Below are 21,186 nucleotides of genomic sequence, written 5' to 3'. Positions count from 1 at the left end.
CTGACAACAGGCCAGCTAACTCTCAACCCTGCTTGTTAAGATGGTTTCCACATGTGGCTTTTCATGGAACAGCAAGTGATGTAAGAAAATGGAAATAAATATAAAAATAACTTTTTTTCAAACTAGTAACAAGGTAAGCAGCTATAGCTACATATGTATAGCTATAATACAGCTATATATTTATATACATATATATCATATATAGATAAAAAAACAATAAGCAAGATGGTTGCTCATTCCCACCATCTTACTAAAAAAAAAAAAAAAAAAAACACGGAGCACTTGACAGCAGGACCTGGTGCACAGGGCAAGAGAGAGATAGGCAAAGATACAATATGGGATGGATGCATATCTGAGCAAAGTGTTTGGATATCATAACAGGCCTCACTGTGATGTGGTCCAAGCCCTGCGAGCCATTTGGTGTGCTGCGCTGAAGCATGTTCAATTGAATGCCCTCCAGCCGGGCCCATTTCCGCTGACTCTTTCGACAGCACGGGGCCCGGGCCAACTTCTCGTGCACAAATTCCACAGCTCATGTGACGTCTGCTCCCATCCTTTTGGGTTGCAGATTCTGTTGCAGATATTGCTGTGAGAAGAGCTAACATTAACTGTTGCCAAAGATGACACTATCTGGGATGGGATCTTAATTCACCACATTGGTCTTCTATATCAAAACCAAATACATGCCACCTAATTTCTGAACTGATTAGGTACATATTTGTACTATTATTTTACTGGGGGCAGTTCAACTGCCATGGGCTATTCTAAAAAGTATTCCATGAGCCAAAACACCCCACCCCCACACATTCATACAGAGGACATGAGAGAAAATACCAAAACTATGACTAAATGTCTACTGTCTTTCAAGACTGATAGCTTTATATTCATCCCAATCAAGCCATATTCAAGCAGTCTAATGAGCAATAAATCATTGATCCAGTACAGCATATCACGCGGCATTGGGAAAACAGCTCAACAGCTTCCACAATTTCCACAATAGCAGGCTTTCCTACCCATCGCTACATCGGCCTAGTGCCTTTGCTTTATATAAGGAATAGATAGTCTCTTACCCAACATCTGAGGGGTACCCATGTGGATGTGATAAGACACATTTCAATGTAACATTTACGCTACAACCAATAGCCTACACTGACTAACAGCATATCCCCATTATAGAACCTTGCTAGCTACTATGCGAATCGAATAACCATTTATGGCCACGATTTTCGGCTGAAGTAGCTACTGTGTGACTAATACTTCGACCTAATCGTGGTCAGCTGTTACACAACAGTTCGATTAATTCAGTAGGGAACAACTTGAACACAGGCATACAGATATTGTATAAGTATATTTTGGATTGAACATTTTCTGTGAGATGTGCGTTTAACTACTGGTTACAGAGAGTAGCTCCATCTGGTAGGTAACAGTATACAGTTTGGCAAGTGGACAAGCTACCAAGTTGGCCGGATTGTTAGCTCACTTAGCAAACTATCTTAGAGAGTTAACACACTTGAACGCCTTGCTTCCAATGTGAAGAGTAACGTTCGCTAAATGATTGCTTATTTTGAGGGGGAACAGTCGACATCCGTGCAATACAACAAGAACCGTTTAATTGAGGGATTTGAACATCACCTGTTAACGTTAAATAGCCTACAACCAACCATATACACATACTGTTAGCCAGTTAGCCATTGTGTAGCTAACATAACTGGCTTTTAGTAATACAAATAACGTTGTTATTTCAGGTACAAACAAGCCATGCATGTTTAGCTAGAAGTTACAATATCTTTTACAAACCACTCACAGAAAAACTTCGACATAACCCACTGACGTTAACTTAGCTGCTAACTAGAATCTAGCTATGAAATGCCTCAAATCATTTGCCAATATTAGCCACTGCAGAATCTCTCGGTATACGAGGAGATTCAAACAACGGTATCAAACATGCTGGAAAATGTCAAGGTCCTTATGTGCACCCTTTATAATTGTTCATTTAACATTCACTAGAAAGTATCTGATTCATTAAGACTATCTAACTGAACTTTGCTGTTAAGCTAAACATGTAAACAGTACTTCTGATGTTAACATTAGCTAGCTATGCTAGTTCACGTTCGCTAATGCTACATGACAAGTTTTACAACCTGACCATCGACACTATGCCAGTTTATTATAGGAGTTGAATTGATTATTTTAACTTGTAATAGTCTATAATAGAATCTATACAGATGGTAAAGACCAATTCAACACTGGCTTACAATGGGACGAATGTTGATGTTTTACATTGATGTTAGCTAGCTGAACGACGTTGCCCAGCTAACACAAGTTAAGGTTTCTAGTTAATGTTAACAAATGTATCCAAAGCAAAACTGCTGGCTACAGAATTAACTTGAGTCCAAATCTAACCACAATGCATAGTTTTACATAATATACTTAGTCACATTCTCAATTCAGTCTCCCTATTTTAGCTATCTGAGATAATTGGGTACTGTGCGTTAGTCAAGCTTGCTAGTGAAGTAACATTAGTTAGCAAGTCCAATAAATTTAATAGGTAGCAGTGCCTAGCTAGCTACGTGACTGATGGCATGGCCACAGACTCACAATCGTTCTAGCTTGTTGACTTAAGTAGACACTTTGGTTAAAAGTAGTCTTCATACTTTTACAAATGGCACTGGTTCGTGGCTTTCCGTAATGGAACCCAGCCAGCCTGTTTAAATCTCCATTGCAATAGCAGGCAGCTGGTCTGAACGTTACAGAACTCCAAGCTGGTCTCGGGCTAGCTTGGACAGCGTACCACAGTTGGACAGACAGTGATAGCTTCTCGGCGCTTAAAACACAAATGTATTTGAACTGTGACCATACCTTACTGTTCTGAAATTCTTCAAAGGCTCTCAATGCGCTGTCAGTGAGTTTGACGTGAAAGACGGAGATATTGCTGCCATTGCTCACTCTTCCACAGGACAGCCCGTAACACTGCTCCTCCTTCAACGCCGCCATCTTGCTACCATTTCCACCACGCTCACGTACCCCCATCGTAATCGCATGAAAACTCTCTTGGATTCGAATGAATATTCATGTTACGTAGTGGTGCGTGAGAGGCGTGGTGTAACAGCACTAGTTTTTTTTTTTAAATAATAATATAAAAAACACACCATACTATCATTGATATTCATAATTAATTGGATAGACATACACAATCACATACAGCCGTACAATGCCTAGATAAATAGAGCTAATGAACTCTGATGAAGCCCAAGATGTGGTGTTATTTATTAATGAGATGGGCCGACCTTGATGTGTTTAACTTGTGTCTTCACTGGTCAGTGGGAAAGTGCGTAAGGGGAAACGCTAGGCCACTGTTCTGCGTCAGAAAGACGTCAGTGTTTTGGGAATGCCCCATATATTATAAAGGAGAAATATTGACTGCAATAACTAATCAACTACAGTCAACAATAACACAATGTCAGTTAATCACTCTAGCTAAATTAAAGCTGTGTGAATTCTCTGAACAGCATCTTACATGAATAGCAATCAAATGCTTGCATATACTCAGTGTGCAAAAGTTTATTTGAAGAATTATAAAATCAACAAACATAAGATTTGAACTCTCACACTTTATATATGGAATAAGGAACAATATTGATCTTGCATGCATGTCCCACTTACTGTAAATAATCATCGTGGCTCTAAGGAGACAAACAGCAGTTACTAAAATAAATAATCCTTGAGATATTATCAACAATAATCTATAAATTCATTCACATTAAATATGGACAAAACAACATAAAAAGTGAGAGGAATCATGAACTCAAAATGGTCTACAATGGGATGAAAAGAAAAAATGTTTGGCTAAGGAAACATTTAAAAGTGAGGTATTTTTTTAAGAGGCTGTGAAATGAGAGCCAATTTCAAATGGATGGTAGACACATCTGGCAAAGCAACACAGTTGGCTAGGATTGATCACACAACCCTAACACAAGATAAGAGAAACGCATGGCAATTCCCGTAAAAAAAAAAAAATGGAAATGCAGTGGCTTAAAGGGGGTCCTAAGCAAGCTAGCTGTTTATAACAACTCGTGCAATAGCGTCCCAATTAAAGAATACACTGCATTCTACATTGGAAACATATCGAACAGTAAAACATAAAAAAAAAAAAGCATACAATCCTCTGGTTTAAATTTTCCATTGGCTAGCAAATGCTCATGTAACCAACTTTCAGACACGTCGTAGAATTCACAAATCTGAGCACACTGAGGCTAGTGTTAGCTAGTGTTTACATGAAGGAGATTATGCAAGTCATCAGCAGGAATGATGGACTGGTGGTCTGCATTTACAAGTCACACACTGTACATACACATTGGACATCTCATTTACTGCTCAGACATAAATATGGAATTACTTTACACCGTTTCTTTTTTGGTCATCTCTTTCAGCGAACAACACCAGCAAAAGCAAATCTTAAAAACTACTTCTTAGACGTCTTCCTGTTCATGGAGGACTAGGACCTTTTAGTTTCCGCATCTGCTTTCCATGGGAGCAGTGCTGTGATGGTGAGGGTCACAGCTAGCGAAAGCTCCAGGGGTCCATCGCCAAGCCAGGCTCGGCCTAATTTCTAGCAGCAATGACCACAGACAAGGCTACACCTCCAATGGCAACAGCAGTGGCTCCAAATAACCATTTCCAGCTGAAGCTCTATAATAAGAGAGAAAACCAAGAGTGAGAGGGAGAGCGAGGATTTTCAATAAGTAAGAATTACCAAACACACTGACCATAGTTGTGCATAGTCAGTGCACATTTTCGCATTCCATACACACATTCCATTTACATACTAGAGCAAATTCCAAACGTGTGCTTACAAATGATTTGATTAAATACATGATAATAATAATATTAAGAATAATATCTAAAGGAATGTTTTTGAAACAGTGCTTATGGCCCAGTCCCAGACACTTTGGCAAGTTGGAACAGCCAGCTTCCCTCCCTCCCTCCCTCCCTCATCCCACCCCATCAGTAGCACAGCTCCCTTCACACACAATCTCAGCAAGTCAGCCAGCCTGTCAGCCATTTTCTTTTCACTCACGCAGAGGCTGCAGCTGAGATGTGGAGACCAATCAAAAAGAGCATCCAAAGACAACACTGCAACTCTAAACTAAAGAGAGTCATTCGGTCATATCCAATCTAATTTGATACCAGTCCATCTGATAACATACTTTAGAATATGTTACAGGTTTATAGATGGAGGTTTTCATAGCTTCATTAAAGAATGCTTTGAACCCACCACATCAAACTATGGTGTATCATTATTTGAAATCAAAACAGACAACTGAATAAAGAAAGTTTGAACAAGAGGGAGTGTCAACCCACTTTTGTATATAGTGTAGTAGTGATCAGTAAATCTCAGGCCAAGTATAGAAATGTACAGCCAAAATGGAATTCGATGCACAAATACTGATTCTGATGATGGTATGATGGTACATTTGACACCTGAAATGTGGTTTTTAAAAACCACTGTAATGCCTCTCAGTCAAAGACAGATGATGTGACACTGCTGAGGGGAGTATGTCTTACCCATGAGGCTTTGGGCTGCTGAGGTGTGATCGAGGTGACATCAGCGGGGTTTCCCAGCATCTTCTTGTACATTGCCTGCTCTGCTCCCTTCTGTTCCGAGTGCTTCTTCGCTAGTTTGGACAGCTCAGCATGGATGGTCTATTCACAACACACACACACACATACCACATACACCACACACACCCACAGTGTGAGAGCACATTCCAGCAAATAACATTATGTGTAAGACATTCAAAGGCAGGTGTGTTCCTCAAAAGGCCATCTGAAACCTCTCTTTGACGTCTCCCTCTGATGTCTTCTCTGTGAGTGCGACATCACACACACTTCTACTCTGTGGCGCCACATACAGACATACTCTCTCTTTTTCAGGGCCATGATGACACACCTCACAGTTGCAGTTTTCATACTGCGATAAGCAACCTCTGCCAGTAAATGCAGCTCACGGGAGAAGCAAAGACTGATCTCGCACACGACTTTGATAAGTGCGTAAAAGGACAGTGAGTCAGTGTGGAGGCTTTCCAGGCAATGGTACGCTGCCTCCAATGTGGGCAGCGCTACCTTCTGTGGTCGGTTTCAAAGAGACCACACACAAAGACGGGCCTGATGAGAAGAGTTCAGTGTAGCGAGCAGAGCGAGAGTGAAAGTAAGCATGCTAGAAAGAGAGAGCGAGAAAGAGAGAGCAAGAGAGAAAGAGGGAGAGAGAGAGAGAGAGAGAGAGAGAGAGAGAGCGAGAGAGCGAGAGAGAGAGAGAGAGCGAGAGAGAGTGTTTTGGCAAAGGTGAGGGCGTTCCCCCCCCTGCAGCTGCTGCTCTCGTCAGAGCTCTCCTGGCTCAGGACTCTGCTGTCTCTACACACACACACACACACACACACACACACACACACACACACACACACACACACACACACACACACACACACACACACACACACACACACACACACACACACACACACACACACACACACACACACACACACACACACACACACACACACACACACACACACACACACACGGCATCTGAACATGTCCTGGTTCTCTCACCCCCCGCCACACAAACAAACCCACAAACATGTACACATTTGCATAAACACAGGGTCATACACACACATAGACAGAGCCAAAATACACACTCACACACGTACGTTCATAGCCATTTACAATCATAAAAAACACACCCAGGCACAGCTAATTCCACACACACAAACAGGGCTGTACCCAAATCATGCAGATGCCCCCCCCCCCCCCCCCTCACCAAAACCCAGTGGTAATACTGGAGCTCAAGTAACATCTCATTACCAGTGAATTTGACAGTGGGGTACTAGCAGTGACGAGAGCCTGCCAATAAGTGCGACACTCCAGGCAGAATTATTCAACACGGTAGCCACATGAAATTCCACAGTGTGCTAGGTAGGATATGACTGGGGGACCAGTCTGGGAGCTATTCCCCAGACTACAAAACCACTGTTTCTCAACCTTTCTACCTTTGCACTACATGACAACTTAAACTAAAAAGTTGTTGTATACAGCACACCCATAATTTAACTATATGTCAACTTAAAAGTCAAATAAATGCTCAAAATTCATCCTAGCCACATTGTATCATTGATGATGGGTAGTTAGCATGAAGAACGAGTGCAAAACAGGATGATTGTAAAAAGTAATGAGTTGATAAGAAGGCAATGTGCAAAGACAAAAGACAAGATAAGATAAGAAATAGTGAGACACTGAGACACAAGAAAGAGAGGAAGTGTGGCATTAGCCAGGTCAGAGGCATGAGCTTTGAAGGCTGTGTTCCATGGACACTCTGCTCTGGAGAGAAGCTCCAGGTTATTTTCAGCCAGAGGAAATCAGATCCTCTGAGCCGCTGATCTGCGTGCGTGTTTGTCTGTCATGTTTGAGGAAAGAGCGCCATCTGCTGGCAATCACCTCCGTGATGCAGCAATAGGAACGTTTGAGATCTTACCAGTATTTTAAAGAGGTTATCAGAAGTGGAAGTTAGTCAATTTGCTTAACAACACAGTCTTAGAATCTGGATAAGAATTTCAATTGAAAACAAATGATCCTTTTCTTTAGTTTTAAATTGGCTATGTACCGTCACAAGGGCCACTCTCTCCTCAATATGTGGAATCTGAATGTAATACATTCCCTATATAAAACCTGTTTATAGTATACACAACTAAAGACATTATACCTTATTACTAGGCTCCAGTTTCAGGGCTCTTTTCAGTGTCCGGATAGCTTCAGCAAACTCTCCCTTTAAGGCAAGGACCTGTGCATAAACAGAAATAAAGGATATTCAGATGCATCTCCAGTCATTTTGGACTACAGTTTGAAATGTAAGTCTTCTGTCTGCGGGTAAATTTGGTTAAAACAAAGTGTCAGCGATGTTAGACCATGTAGATGTATAACCTACTTAACAATGCTTAATAAAATGACTATATGCATATCGATGGAGTCGGAAACCTTTTTGGCCCCATGTGCACATGTGTGTGAGTTCCCTGAACAGCTGGGTGGTGTGGTGTGTGTGTACATACTTTGCCGTAGCGGAAGAGGGCCTTGACGTTCTCGGGCTGGTGGACGAGTACGGACACGCAGGAGCGCATGGCGGCTTCGTAGTGCTCCAGTTTGAGCTGCGCGGCGGCCATGTTGTTCAGACACTTCACCTTCACGTCCAGCAGGTCCGCCTCCTCTTCTGACGTGATGTCCACTGCAAGACAAACGCACTCAGGTGAGCACCCATGAATGCTGATGACATGACCCGTACTGCAACACCAAGCCATGTGTGAACAGTGCAATAGGATGTTTACCGTAGAAAACGCATACACAAACACACAGAAACAGAGCATCGATATCTACCATAAAATAGAGACAGAAAAACAAACACAGTATATTAGAGCTGTACGCACTGACGACTGATATCCCCTTCAGTCATCAGCACACTCATGCTCACTCGTTTCATCTTCACTTTAACATGAATGCCAGATCAACACTGAGCTTAAGCAGGGCTGTATATGGTTCATTGTGAGGGTCATCTTGAATGACCAGAGGAATGCCTCATCTCGATCACCCATCCCCACAACACCCCGGCTGACCTTTGGAGCTGGCTTCTGTGATCTGTAAGGCGAGACCGTAGGAGTTGACGGCGAAGGCGAAGTCGCCGCGCTGGTAGTGCGTGTTGCCCCGCTCGCGCTTCTCCCCCGCCAGGGCGATCCGGTCCTCGGGCGTCATCAGCTCCAGGTCCGGGGCGTCGAGGGCAGACAGCAGCTGCACCTCCATGGAGAGACTAGAGTTGGGCGGCACCTGGGGGCAGGCACTGCCATAGGGCACACAGGACACACACCTTTATTCAGTGCTTAATGCTAATCAAAGAGCCAGGCTGGTGTTTCACAGTGCTTTTTGCAAATTAAAGCAACACAAGCAATGTAAGCATTGGTATTTATTCCACTTGTCAAAGCACTGGGTATCAATTTAATGCTAAGGTTTGACAAACTGACAAAAGGGATACAAGAAGGCACATCTGCAATGTATTTTGGTGTATTATAAGCCAGTGCATGACCAAAATGAGTCGGATCTTGGATGTCATTATTTCAAGCAAGGCAAAGAAAACTACAGATTTGGACCAGCAGTCTTCACTGGTGTGTTTTTTTCCCCCCATCTCTCTCTGGCCAGGGGCAAACAAAAAAATCGAAGCCTCTCAGAGGGCTCGGTTTTGCTGCTATGGCATGTCAAACTGATAGCCCAACCCTATCATCACTAGATAAGTGCACTTGGGTGTGTCACTCCAAGACACGCACAGTACATTACTCAGAATCACACAGGAGAGAATTATCTGGTGACAGTCTTATGAGTACTGACCCTGCATGTTAACCACAATGACATCATGACTGTCATGGGCCTGGATGATATGACCTCAAACTAAGTTCACAAAAACAATTTCACACAACAGCGTCAGGTGACTTTCTTTTATGACTACTGTCAAAAATAGAGAACAACAAATCTCCAAATAAAGTCTTCCCATGTGATGTCATTATTCTCTTACATAAATCTTGTGGTTTTGCTGTGGAGACTAAAACCATAATGCTTCATGCTATCTACAAGTTAGCAAGAAATGCAGTGGCCATGGCTGAGAGACTTCCTGTACGGACTGGCAGTACAATGATAACACTGACATCTAATCCTATTTAAGCTGAACGGGCCAACTCTTGCTTCTGTCCAGACCTGGCCCCGTCAGAGGAAGAAGTTGTGATGACCCTCACCTTCCCACAGAGCCGTAGGCATATTTAGCATCGGCCTCCACCAGAGCCTTCTCTCCCATCTCCATCAGTTGTACCGCAAGATCCAGCGCCTGCAAACATGCGCAAACACACACACACACACACTTAGAGCTCTTGCTAGACTCTTTGACTAGACACTGAATGTCCCCACAGTGACGTCAGTGGATAGCTGTGTAGGTGGAGTGAGTCCCACCCTGCAGATGGCATGTTGGGTGTCCACACTGAACCCTGCAGTGTCCGTGGGCAGAACGGGCAGAATGGGCAGAGTGGGCAGAGTGGGCAGAGTGACATCACCTACTATCGGCTAAAATTCTCCAGAAACTGATGCTTAATGTTCTCGAGAAACTGATGACTAAAATTTGAGAGGAGGGTTTATGGTGTGTGTGTGTGTGTGTGTGAGCAACCTACACAAATGGGCAAATGTTTAAATCAGCACCAGTCAGAGGCTGTGTCATTGTTTCACACTTTTATGCGGTCATCACATCACCAAAAGTCTTGGTTTTACCGAAAATATCTGGCAATATGTTTTACAAAAATACATCTATAGAGTATACAAAATACGAAGCAAATCAAATACTAATGACAAAATACTATTTTGTATTTAAAATACATTTTAATACATAAAATATATGTATTATAAATACTGCCCACTCCTGGGAGTAGACATCACTTGTTCTGAGAAACCATGTTATTTGGTTAAGGAGATATGACAATGATAAGGATGATAATGGTTTTATATCCATCATGTATTTATGAAAGAACTGGACCTAATTTTCATATATTCCCTGTACTATGAAAGTTCAGTAAAACTGCCAAAAGGTACAGTTTTTGGCCATTGTCAAAATTTTGATTATGTGTTCACAGGTCAATGTTCCACTACTTTTGTAGCCTAGAAATCTAGACGCCCCTAGCGGCAGCAAATGTAATTTGGCTGGCGGGGCAGTCTAGGCACGATCCATTGAGCCAGGGAGCTGAGAACCCCCAGCACCAGAGTTCCAATCACAGCGTGTATAGAGTCGGTGGGTGGGCTTAACATAATTGTGACTGACATGCGACCAGAAGTTGCGACGGTAACGCATCCTGTTATTTGAAAACAAGAAGATGATTCGTTTAGCGTTATCCTATTGCGTGGGGAGGGAAGGTTACGCATCCTGCTACTTGAAAACAAGAAGATGATTCGTTTAGCGTTATCCTATTGCGTGGGGAGGGAAGGTTACGCATCCTGCTACTTGAAAACAAGAAGATGATTCGTTTAGCGTTATCCTATTGCGGGGAGGGAATTTGAAAGACAACTGTTTATCCCACCCCTCCAATTGCGCCCTGTCTACGGTGAGTGTCCAGACCCTACATCTTGATGTGGGTCTGGCTCGTCAGGCTACTACTTTTGGTTTTGGTTACATTTTCATGGACTTGTGGTATGTGATATGAACAAAATAATTTGTGTTGCTACTAGTTTAGGGTTGGGTGATTTTTTCCTCACAGATTGAGAGAAGACACTGTACTGAACCATGTGGTAGACCTTAGGTAATAATGGCCCCCACTGCATGAGAATGAGTAAGGAGTGTTTTAGCAGCACAGAGGCAATATGTAGAGAGAATATGTATACCGTATTTTCCGGACCCTAAAGTCACGCTATTTTTCATTGTTTGGCTGGTCCTGCGACTTATAGTGACTTGTAGTCAGGTGTGACTTGTACACCAAAATGTATATAATTCAACATGAACCAAGGAGTAAACATTACTGTCTATATACGCGGGAGGATGCTCTAGGCATGTGGAATAAGATCGTGAGCTTGGTGAACTTGAGACAGGTCAGACACCATTTCGTAGGCCTACTTAAGCCCAAAAAATAGAGGGGGCTCGGGGGTGTCATCCCCAGGAAAGATTGTTCAGTAAATGCAAATGTTCTGCGCACTTTCAATGAGAGATTACAGTCTGCACTATGCCCAAACACACATGCATAACTGGTCTCCTAAACATTCCTCACTTGCTATCCAGACATGCATGGAAACATTTGAAAGCAACTCACAGCCATTGTTTTTTTTTTTTTTTTGAGAATGATGAGTTTCTCTTCAGCATTGTTCTAACCGTTAAAACAAGGCAGATATGACGCGGCACTGCAACAATGTACAATGATACACTATAAGGTTGGCTGCAAAGATTATGCAGAATGTTACGATTGACTGACACACGAGCATGCGCACACACACACACACACATTATCGAAATCATACACCGGACGCCTTAGGCTAAAGTCTTTCTACATGGGTTTAGTTAATGATCTGGCTATAATAAGACCACACTTTAATTGTGGTTGGTGTACACCGGGACATTTTAGCATCGCAACAGGCTTTTGTAGGGACTCGGGACACGCAACTCAAAATTGGGACTGTCCCGGTTACACCGAAACGTCTGAACACCCTATTCTGTGTGCTAGTTGAATAACTTGTCTTTCCAGATTAAATGTCCATACAGGTTAAGGAAGGCATGTGAACAGTCTCTAAAATAAGGGAAACTTCCTTAGCAGTGTTGTTTAAAGTTTGCACGTTCTTTTAAAACACACCTTTTTTTTCTCTCGCTTTTGGAGGGAGCCTCCCGAGCATTTGCTCTGCTGCCGGCCTTTGCCTTCATATCGCCCAAAATGCTTGATTGCATTGCATCCTCCACATTTTAATGTTCATTAACATTCCTGGTAGAATTCTCAGTCTTTTTGGCCTCTATGTGTCCAGTTACATTGTCTCTGTCTGTTCTTGATCTTGGATTTTGTGAAATAATTTTTTAAAATAATAGACTTATTACGACTTATAGTCCAGTGTGACATACGTGTGTGTGCATGTGTGTATGTATGTATGTATGTATCCTCTTCATGACATTTTTTGACTAATGCGGCTTATACTCTGGCACGACTTATAGTCAGAAAATATAGTAAGATTTGATACTTTATCCATATCAAATTTAGACTTAGAATTCAGCCAAAGACTGGAGGGCTTTCTGTTCCATACACACACACACCACACACCACACACACACACACACACACACACACACACACACACACACACACACACACACACACACACACACACACACACACACACACACACACACACACACACACACACACACACACACACACACACACACAGGGTGCAAAGGAACCCAGCTTAAGCAGAGTTGTTATACCTGGATGACATCTCCATCCCCAATTGTGAAGGACAGCTCAGAATCCTCCTCTACGACAGTGTCATCTGACAGAGAGGTCTTCAATTTGATCTGGACAATCTGCCCTCTCTTTGGCCGGGTATCCAGCCCTTCGCCACTTTCTAGGACTTTCTTCCGCAAGAGACCACTACCTGTGGATACAAAAGGTTTAACATCAATACAAAATGCAAAACTCCACACCCACATACAAACACTACACATTTTCCCCCAGGACTGCCCTGCAAATCACACCACATCTGGATGCTCTGTGTTTTGCTTGCAAGAGAAGTATGAGTCACTCAATGATCATTTAACCCCACACCACTGTTTTTCCTTTTCAGCAAAGACACAGTGCGTTAAAACAAATAACATCAATGGTGAAAGAATATATTGGTCAGAATGTATTGGCTAGTGAACCTGCCAGATCAAGACTCTCGTAAATGTTGTTTACTGTTTACTATACTGCTGAATAAGAGACACTCAAGATTTTTGGCATTCAAATGTTGTCAAATTAAATGGAGTTATTACCTCATAAACATGACTAACTACAAGCTAAGCACCAATATTAGAATGGAATTTACAAACAACACAACACCTTGGAGTGAATTTGATTTGAGTGCAAGTTGCCCATCAGGCCAGTCCATGAAACTGAACCGATTATATGACACAGACCTGAAAATGGATGGCCTCCTGGAATATGATAGATGCTCATGGTGCTTTACCATTGAAAGATGAGATCATGCCATAGTGTATCATGTTTTAATGTCAAACAAAGAGCCCAGTCCTACCAAGAATGTCGACCCATTCGTCCATCGGAGCAGAGACCTCAGGCACGCTGTCTTCAGGCTGAGCAGTGTTCTTGGACCCTTGTGCCTTCTCACCACCACCGGCGTCCTCTAATGGAGGAAGGTCATCGTCACCTCCATCATCATCGCTGTTCTCCAGCATCTCAAAGTCCTCTCCGCTGTCCAGCAGCAGAGCACCGCCGGAGCGTTTCGCACTTGCGGTCGAATCCTGGTGGTCGCCAGCACCACTCACCACTGTCTCCTCCACATCAGCCATCTGAAGGAAATTTCAGTGCTAAAAGTAAGTTGATCTATTTCAGAGCAGATATAAGGTTAGTCACAGTGTCAAGTAAGCCTTAAGGAGTATATAAATGAAAGGTACACACAAGTTACTCATTCAAACTATAACTATCTAACTACTATGGCAAATTATAAAATTTAAGGGTCTTATGTTTCTGGACTATTAAAATTCCCTTTCAACTAGTATAGTCTGAATAATAACCAACATAGCCAATCGATTCAGTATCAGTGAACAGCCATTCATTTTCAGGCCCCGTCTAAGGGATTTCATGAATGAATGGAAAATAGCAAACATACAAAAACACGTCGGCTAACTGTCACTGTTGCTACACACTGAGCATGAAGCACAACTCAGAGCACAAACTGTTAATAATCATAATAACGCATTTACCAAGATCTATCGGACACTCTTACTAGGATCTATCGCTGCTCAATGTTAGTCAAGGATTTCAAGAGCCCGATATTCACCAAGGTGCTAGTGTCAAGCATTAAATGTGTCATCTCCTCCTGTGTCAAGGTGAACCGAGCTAGCAAACGTTACACTGAAAAAGGTTGTTGATACATAAACATCAGGGGGAAAACTAAGAATTTGGAATGTCAAACTGACCGTTATTATTTGTGGGTTAGCAAGCAACTAAACTGGCTAGTTAGCAAGAGTGGCTACGTGGCTAGTTTGTCTAAATCTAACATTTAAAAACGGGTAACAAGCCTACGCTGAGTAACAGCTAAATCGAGTCCACTTTAATCAGAACAACCGGTTCTGCTTCAAATCAGCTACCTAACAAGCTGTATAACAGGTAAGGAAATTGTACATCACCTAGTCTAATCTCACCAACAAACAACATGATTTTACACTTCCAGCCTGCGAAATGTTTACAACCTGTTATGGTCGAGTTTCCAGAACTTTCTGTGAAGTTTCTTTGGCTAACAAGCTAGCTAGATAACTGTTAGGTAGCCAACGTTATCCACCCTAGCTGGCTAGCACATTCTAATGTTACATTTCTCAGAGGCATCTTTTTGCTTATGGATTAATCAAACTTGTTCAGCAGCCACTGTAAAGGGAACTGATTTCGTAAATTTAAGACAATAGGCTTGGATTAAAATAACGAAATGTGGTAATGTCAACAAAAATACCTCAGTGAAGGATGTCACAGTCGGATTGCGGCTATCCACTATCTTGTAAACTCAGTGCTACCTGATGCTAACGCATCTGTCCCTTGTGTATGGAATTACGTCACATTACTTCCGGGTCACGAAATGAAAACAACACTGCATTGATAAATGTCCCTGCGGAAGCGTTGGTTTATGTGGCAGAGGAGATGTGAAATAATTTTTTATTATTATTTTTTTTATATATCAAGTGTTAAGTTGCCTACGTTTTGATTAAGAAGACAGATTTAAAAAAAAACATATTTGTCAAAGCATTAATTGCTAGTCTAATCTTACTGGCCTTGTCTGAGGAATTTGTCCATCAATATCAGATTAATCAGATTAGCCTATAGGCCTATAATTATCCTATCATTTGATGTGTGGCCACTCAACAAATAAACCCATACCCTCCTTTCCTTAGCCCTGTTGTTACACATCTATTCCTCTCCCCCAAGTCAGATTATGGGGAAACTGTGCATTCAGGAAAATGATATCAACTTTATTCCATAAGAGGAGCTGTAGCCTATTATTCACTCTGTTAAGAGGTGATGCATGCATGTGGCATATCCTATCCTACTGTAGGTTGCCTAGCAATAGTCTGGCTATCACCATACTAACATCAATCTTTTAAGACGTGACATTAGCACTCCTTACACAGACAACATAGGCTACAGTAGGCCTACAGTCCACCAACCCATATCATCATAAGACATGCCTACCCATTCACACCTTTCTTTGTTTTCTTGGGATTGATTCAGTTGGTTAAATATTAGCCCACCCAAGCTGTCAATGCTGCTTATATATAGCCTAGAGGAATCTTTCTCATTATTAATATTTTATCTTTAAGATGGTGCTGGACTCCACTGTAGTGAATGTAGGCCGTATTTCACTTACAATTTCAGAACAGATGAGCACCCTGTGTAGGTTTAAAACTTTTGTCTCTGAATGTCATTATTGTAAATCTGCACAAACACACCAGGTGAGGAAAAAGACACAAACAGTACAAAATATCAAATTACATTTATTATTGATGCAGTCTTTTTTTGATAAGCAAATTTTTCCCGTTCAGTCTAAAGAAACTTTACAATATAAAGAAACATACAAAGGACATCTTTATTACCTACACAAGACACCTAAGTCCCTAAGACAAAGATCAAAGCTACCCTACCAAAAATACAAAGCAAACCTAAAGAGACAGACTGCTTCATATTAAATACTGTCGTGCCGCCAAATAGAACAATGAACGGTACATGAGATTCAAATCAACCCTTCCCTCAACAACCTCCCCCCTCCCCGAGTCCACAATGCACACTTCCCCATCCCCCACCCCAATCCATTCTAATATTACACTATTATACAGCACAATAGAATTACAGAGATGGCCAACAGCTTAACAGAGAGAACTGACAGTATCTGTGAGCATCAGTCTATACAAGGCTTTTCCAACTGATCAGAGAACTTGGCATTACACTTAGAATAAATATATTCTTGTGGTGTTCCATTTAGCAATAACACAAAATCCTTCATATTTTCACAAAATGGGGTTCTTGTCATTATTATAGGCCCACAGAGTGTGGCAAGTCTGTTATTGACTTCATCATCATTGTCAACAATCAACAACAACGACACATGATTGGTAGTTAGATGTGGGTTGTGGGCATAACTGGTTCAGATGTCGGACATTAATGAGGGAGGAACGGCTGCCCTGCTTCAGTACTGAGGTTGGGATTGGTCTCCTGTTGCCCTGCTTCCTACGGCTCTAGTTGACAACAATGACGAGGGTTGTCAGGGAGAAAGAGGTCAGACCCACTGATGCAGATACAAGCATATGGGTTGAAACAGTCTGCTGGCCAACATGCATCCGGGTCAAGTATGGCTATAATAAAAGCCCTCCCCTCTCTGCTTGTTTTGGACAGCAATACTGCACCCTATTCTGCTGACAGGTGAAAGCTTCTCCACAAAAGTCATATTGTGATACATTACAAGAGATTCCTGGGGTTGGAGCTTTCTCAAGGGACAGTTGAAACTCTTTGAAACGTGTGATTTCATCTGAAAAACTGCAGTTTCTGAAGCTCTACCATCTTTAAAAAAAAATGAAAACATGGACAGTTGATTTTTATACTCTTATCATCATCATCATTTTGTAAGCTGTATTCATTGGTAGTGACAGACATATCAAAACATGTCAATGATATCAAAATGCATTTTACAGTATTTACAAATAAGAACGAGGGTGGGGTGGGGGATCAGGCTGAGGGGGGTAAGAAGGAGGGAGGGTGGGATTGGGTGGTGCTCTTCATGGTGGCTGAGGAGTATATGGGGCAAGACATTCCTCCAGACTACTCCTAAAAGAGTCCATGACCCTCTGCTTGCTATGCTTAAGTCACTGCACTATGGCCCAGCAGCAGTCGGAGACCCGGAGGTCTTTCTCAATTCATAAAAAACCAACAGAATAGATTGACATATTATAGAGGTGGCAAGGGGGTATGGGGGGGCAGGGGGGTGTCAGCAGGGCTTATGATTACAACTGAGGTGTATGACTGCACACCGCCACCAAGGAACATGGTGTAACTGTACATGATTAAAAGCAAACACACACACCTGCACACAGACACACACACACACACACCCACACACACACGCGCGCATACACGCACACACACACAATTCCAGCTTTGTTATTTTAGAGTGCAACCCAGACGTTGACTGGAATACTGCAGACAGATGTTGCTGAATGATGACCTTGGAGTTACATTGCTCCACACATGCATGCATAATGATGGGCTTCTCTCTTTCAAATAATTAACATCAGAACATTTAAATCATGTAAATGATTGAATCAGTGAAGGACATGGAAAGCTGTGAATGTGAGCATTTGTGTAGTGACGATGGGTAGGAATAAACTTTACATCAGTCCATGTCCAGAGAGCGGGCTTCAACAGTTTTCTCCGTGTGATCACCATGACACTCTTCCAAGTTGTGCTTTCAAAATAAATCAATGTCATGACAACACAAATGTAGAACCGAGGCTGAAGATGAGCTGAAGAAGTTTTAAGGAGTCCATTAGTTCCCTCTTCTGAGTGTCTAACCGTGTGGTGGCTACGGGCTAGTTACTGGGATCAGCCTAAACTCAGCCATGTTCCTTTGAAAAAATGGATGTCCGTACAGATGGTGCATGGTAAAGCAAGCATGGAAAAGGTGTGTATCTGTGTGTGTGTGTGTGTGTGTGTGTGTGTGTGTGTGTGTGTGTGTGTGTGTGTGTGTGTGTGTGTGTGTGTGTGTGTGTGTGTGTGTGTGTATGTCGGGGGGGGTTTCCAGTGCTGGACTGAGGAAGGAGAAAGACGGAGCAGAAAGCAGGAGTAAAGCCAGAGCTTGGGTGGCCATCTTGGCAGCCATTTTGAGGCTCTTCAGGTGTGTGGAGTGGTGCTGACGCGAGCTCCACAGAGAGCACACAGGAAGAGGTATGTGCAGGGAGACATTTAAACAAACAAACAAAAATCAATAACATGAGACAACAAACACCTAAAATCATGTAAACAGAAGTGTCATTGTGCATTTCTGAGTGTGTGCTTATTATGTCATCAATGCGGTTGAAATACAATGTGCCCTTTGCAGGTAAACCCATAACATTATGCCTACATCATCTTAACAATGTCAGTTGTGAGAATTATCATAATCATTAATATCATCAACAAAATACAGACCACAAGAATGAAAAGCGTCACCCTAATATATCAACAGTTCATTTTTCTGTTAAAAATCCACCCAACGATTGATGTATCTAACAAATCAGAGGAGTCTGACCTGCTCATTCAACTTCTGCTTCTGATTCAAAAGAAGAAGAAACCAACAACAACAACAACAAAAATAAAAGAAACTGAAAAAAGAGGGCCACCAGCCTTAGCTTCTGATTGGCTGGTTTGCTGAGAGGGTTCCTGGAGGACTGGCACGCCCCATGAGCCCTCAGTGCATGAGGCTGGACAGGAGGCTGGAGTGTGGGGTAGGGCAGGGCGCAGTCAGGTGGCTCCTCCCGGGGCCTACTCCCTGCCCCTCTTGCTGAGCTCGCCACGCAGCTCGCCACGCAGCTATCCCATGAGGCCGTGGGGCATCACCCGCTGTCCGAGAGGGAGTGGTGGTGGGTGCCCAATGGGGTGATGAGGTGGTGGGGTGGGGGGGAGGAGTGAGCCGAGATGCAGCAGAAGAAGGGATGGGTAACAAAGGGAAGGGAGAGATAAAAAAGAAATAAAATAAAAAACCAAAAGGTAAAATGAAAAAAAAAAATCACACACTCATTGTCATGTTGGGTGAATACTGCAGAGAAAAAAGAAGAGGGAGAGGGGCAGCATTACACAACCGTTACTCCATAACATATTAAATCTCACTATAGGACTAGATTGCTAGCACTTGCAATGGTTTGGTTGTGGTTATAAATGTATTGCTCACTATAAGGTTAATTGAGTGAGAGGCAGCGAAGAGGTAAGGGTGGATAAGATAAGATCAGAGACTTACACTTTCGCTTTGGAATGGGTTTAAGAAATTTCCTCCCATCTCGCCGTCATCTCGCGGAGTGCCTGGGGGATTGTTCATGCCCGCCATGTTGTTGGGAGAGTTCTAGAAAATGGAACAGATGTATAGAGCTTCACTCAAGAGAGTTCAATCACAATGACAGTCTTGCTTGGTGCCATTTTAAATCCCTGTGTTTGCCAGGCAGTATGCTGTGAATTGTGGGACATATCAGAATGCTTTCTCATCACTAAATCACCCAACCCAAACTCCAGTTCAGACAGTATTAGGCAGAGTTTCTGTTACTGTGACAAATCCCTTTCTGGTTGGTAATGGACACATTCTCCAACATAACTATTTTCACAAACAAAGTGAGACATGAGTATTCTTATCTTACCTTTGGCAACCCATCCATGTCGCCAGAGCCTGCAAAACAAACAAAGGGTTACAAAATACCCACTCCAAAGTATCAACTAATGCGTACATAATCCTAGCCCTGGCACATTCAAAATCTAACCAGTGAGAGAGGATCACAACTGCAAACCATGCCTTTTTAATTGTGGCTACCTTTGATACCTATTTCGAACAAACTCTCATAACAAAAGAGCCGTGAATCTGGTAACAGTGCAGCGGGAGTAATTCAGCTCTCACTAGAGGCATTCAACGTACGGTTTAGCAGAAGATGCATTTTAATTGAGTCATTTAATTTCAGGAGATAACAGAGCAGCCTGGACTCGCTGATATTGGACAAGGCACACCAGTCAACACAGTCTACAGGCACTCTCTGCAGACTACTTCAGCTGACCACTTCGCTCAGTGTTGTTCTTCTCAAGTCCACAAGGGGTTGCTATAGGTCCATTTTAGGCTGACACTCTCAATCTAGTTTACATTTTGTCCTAATCTCTCTGGTTCATCATCACAAGCCCTCTCAGATCTACATGTCTCCATATGTTCCCATTCACACAAATCCTTCGGTGACCTCTGCATCACCTAACCATGTCCACTCTCTCACTGCGCAAATCATGTGTATGAAGCACTTGTGTGCCGTGAAAGAGAGTCAGTGGCCTCTTACGACATCTCACAAATGTGGTCACATAATGTTTTAATCCAGTTTTTACACAGCTTTGGTGGATCACTTACACACCCACCACAACCTTACAATCGCCCAAGCATAACTGACACGGTGTGTGTGTGTTTGAGCATTGTCTCTGTGCGTGTATGAGGCTCACCTAGTGATCCGTTCATATGATGTGGTTCCATTGCTCCCATACCACCCATCGGGCCATCAGGACCTGGACCCATTGGGAACTGCACAAAGGCAAACACACAGAAAGAGGATGTGTGAGCATGTAGAAAAGTCAAGATTAAGTTTGTGAGCGTGTGTGTTTGATTGTGTGTGTGTGT

At 42.6% G+C, this 21,186-nt stretch overlaps 3 protein-coding genes across 5 annotated transcripts in view; all 3 read right to left on the bottom strand.

The window, feature by feature from the left end:
- Nucleotides 1-3,187, bottom strand: part of ell (elongation factor RNA polymerase II) — a 31,885-nt gene extending 28,698 nt beyond the window's left edge. The window contains exon 1 of the mRNA XM_062555520.1: nt 2,860-3,187. Coding sequence (XP_062411504.1) covers nt 2,860-3,030 — 171 coding nt within the window. The 5' untranslated portion in view covers nt 3,031-3,187. The remainder of the gene's footprint in view (nt 1-2,859) is intronic.
- Nucleotides 3,188-3,546: 359 nt separating this feature from the next.
- fkbp8 (FKBP prolyl isomerase 8) lies at nt 3,547-15,394 on the bottom strand. 2 transcript variants are annotated; one of them, XM_062556441.1, is made up of 9 exons: nt 15,265-15,394; nt 13,834-14,107; nt 13,028-13,197; nt 9,828-9,916; nt 8,664-8,884; nt 8,106-8,278; nt 7,763-7,840; nt 5,566-5,703; nt 3,547-4,689 (listed from the first exon to the last, which is right to left on the bottom strand). In XM_062556441.1, exons 2-9 carry the CDS (start codon nt 14,105-14,107, stop codon nt 4,603-4,605), a joined length of 1,230 nt encoding a protein of 409 aa, XP_062412425.1. In that variant the 5' UTR covers nt 15,265-15,394; the 3' UTR covers nt 3,547-4,602. The 2 variants fall into 2 exon arrangements, with proteins under 2 accessions (XP_062412425.1, XP_062412424.1); XM_062556440.1 differs by having other exon boundaries at nt 13,834-14,141; nt 15,265-15,360.
- An 894-nt stretch (nt 15,395-16,288) lies between these two features.
- The window catches only part of ssbp4 (single stranded DNA binding protein 4), a 68,516-nt gene continuing 63,618 nt past the window's right edge, over nt 16,289-21,186 (bottom strand). Inside the window, exons 15-18 of one of the 2 annotated variants that reach the window (XM_062555912.1) lie at nt 21,012-21,090; nt 20,180-20,208; nt 19,789-19,890; nt 16,289-19,590 (exon numbers count right to left, since the gene is read on the bottom strand). In XM_062555912.1, coding sequence (XP_062411896.1) covers nt 19,561-19,590; nt 19,789-19,890; nt 20,180-20,208; nt 21,012-21,090 — 240 coding nt within the window. In that variant the 3' untranslated portion in view covers nt 16,289-19,560. The remainder of the gene's footprint in view (nt 19,591-19,788; nt 19,891-20,179; nt 20,209-21,011; nt 21,091-21,186) is intronic. The other variant, XM_062555913.1, reaches the window with a different exon arrangement.

Source organism: Sardina pilchardus, chromosome 15, assembly GCF_963854185.1.
Source record: "Sardina pilchardus chromosome 15, fSarPil1.1, whole genome shotgun sequence".
Lineage (NCBI taxonomy): Eukaryota > Metazoa > Chordata > Actinopteri > Clupeiformes > Clupeidae > Sardina > Sardina pilchardus.
This window is presented reverse-complemented; position numbering and strand designations above follow the sequence as displayed.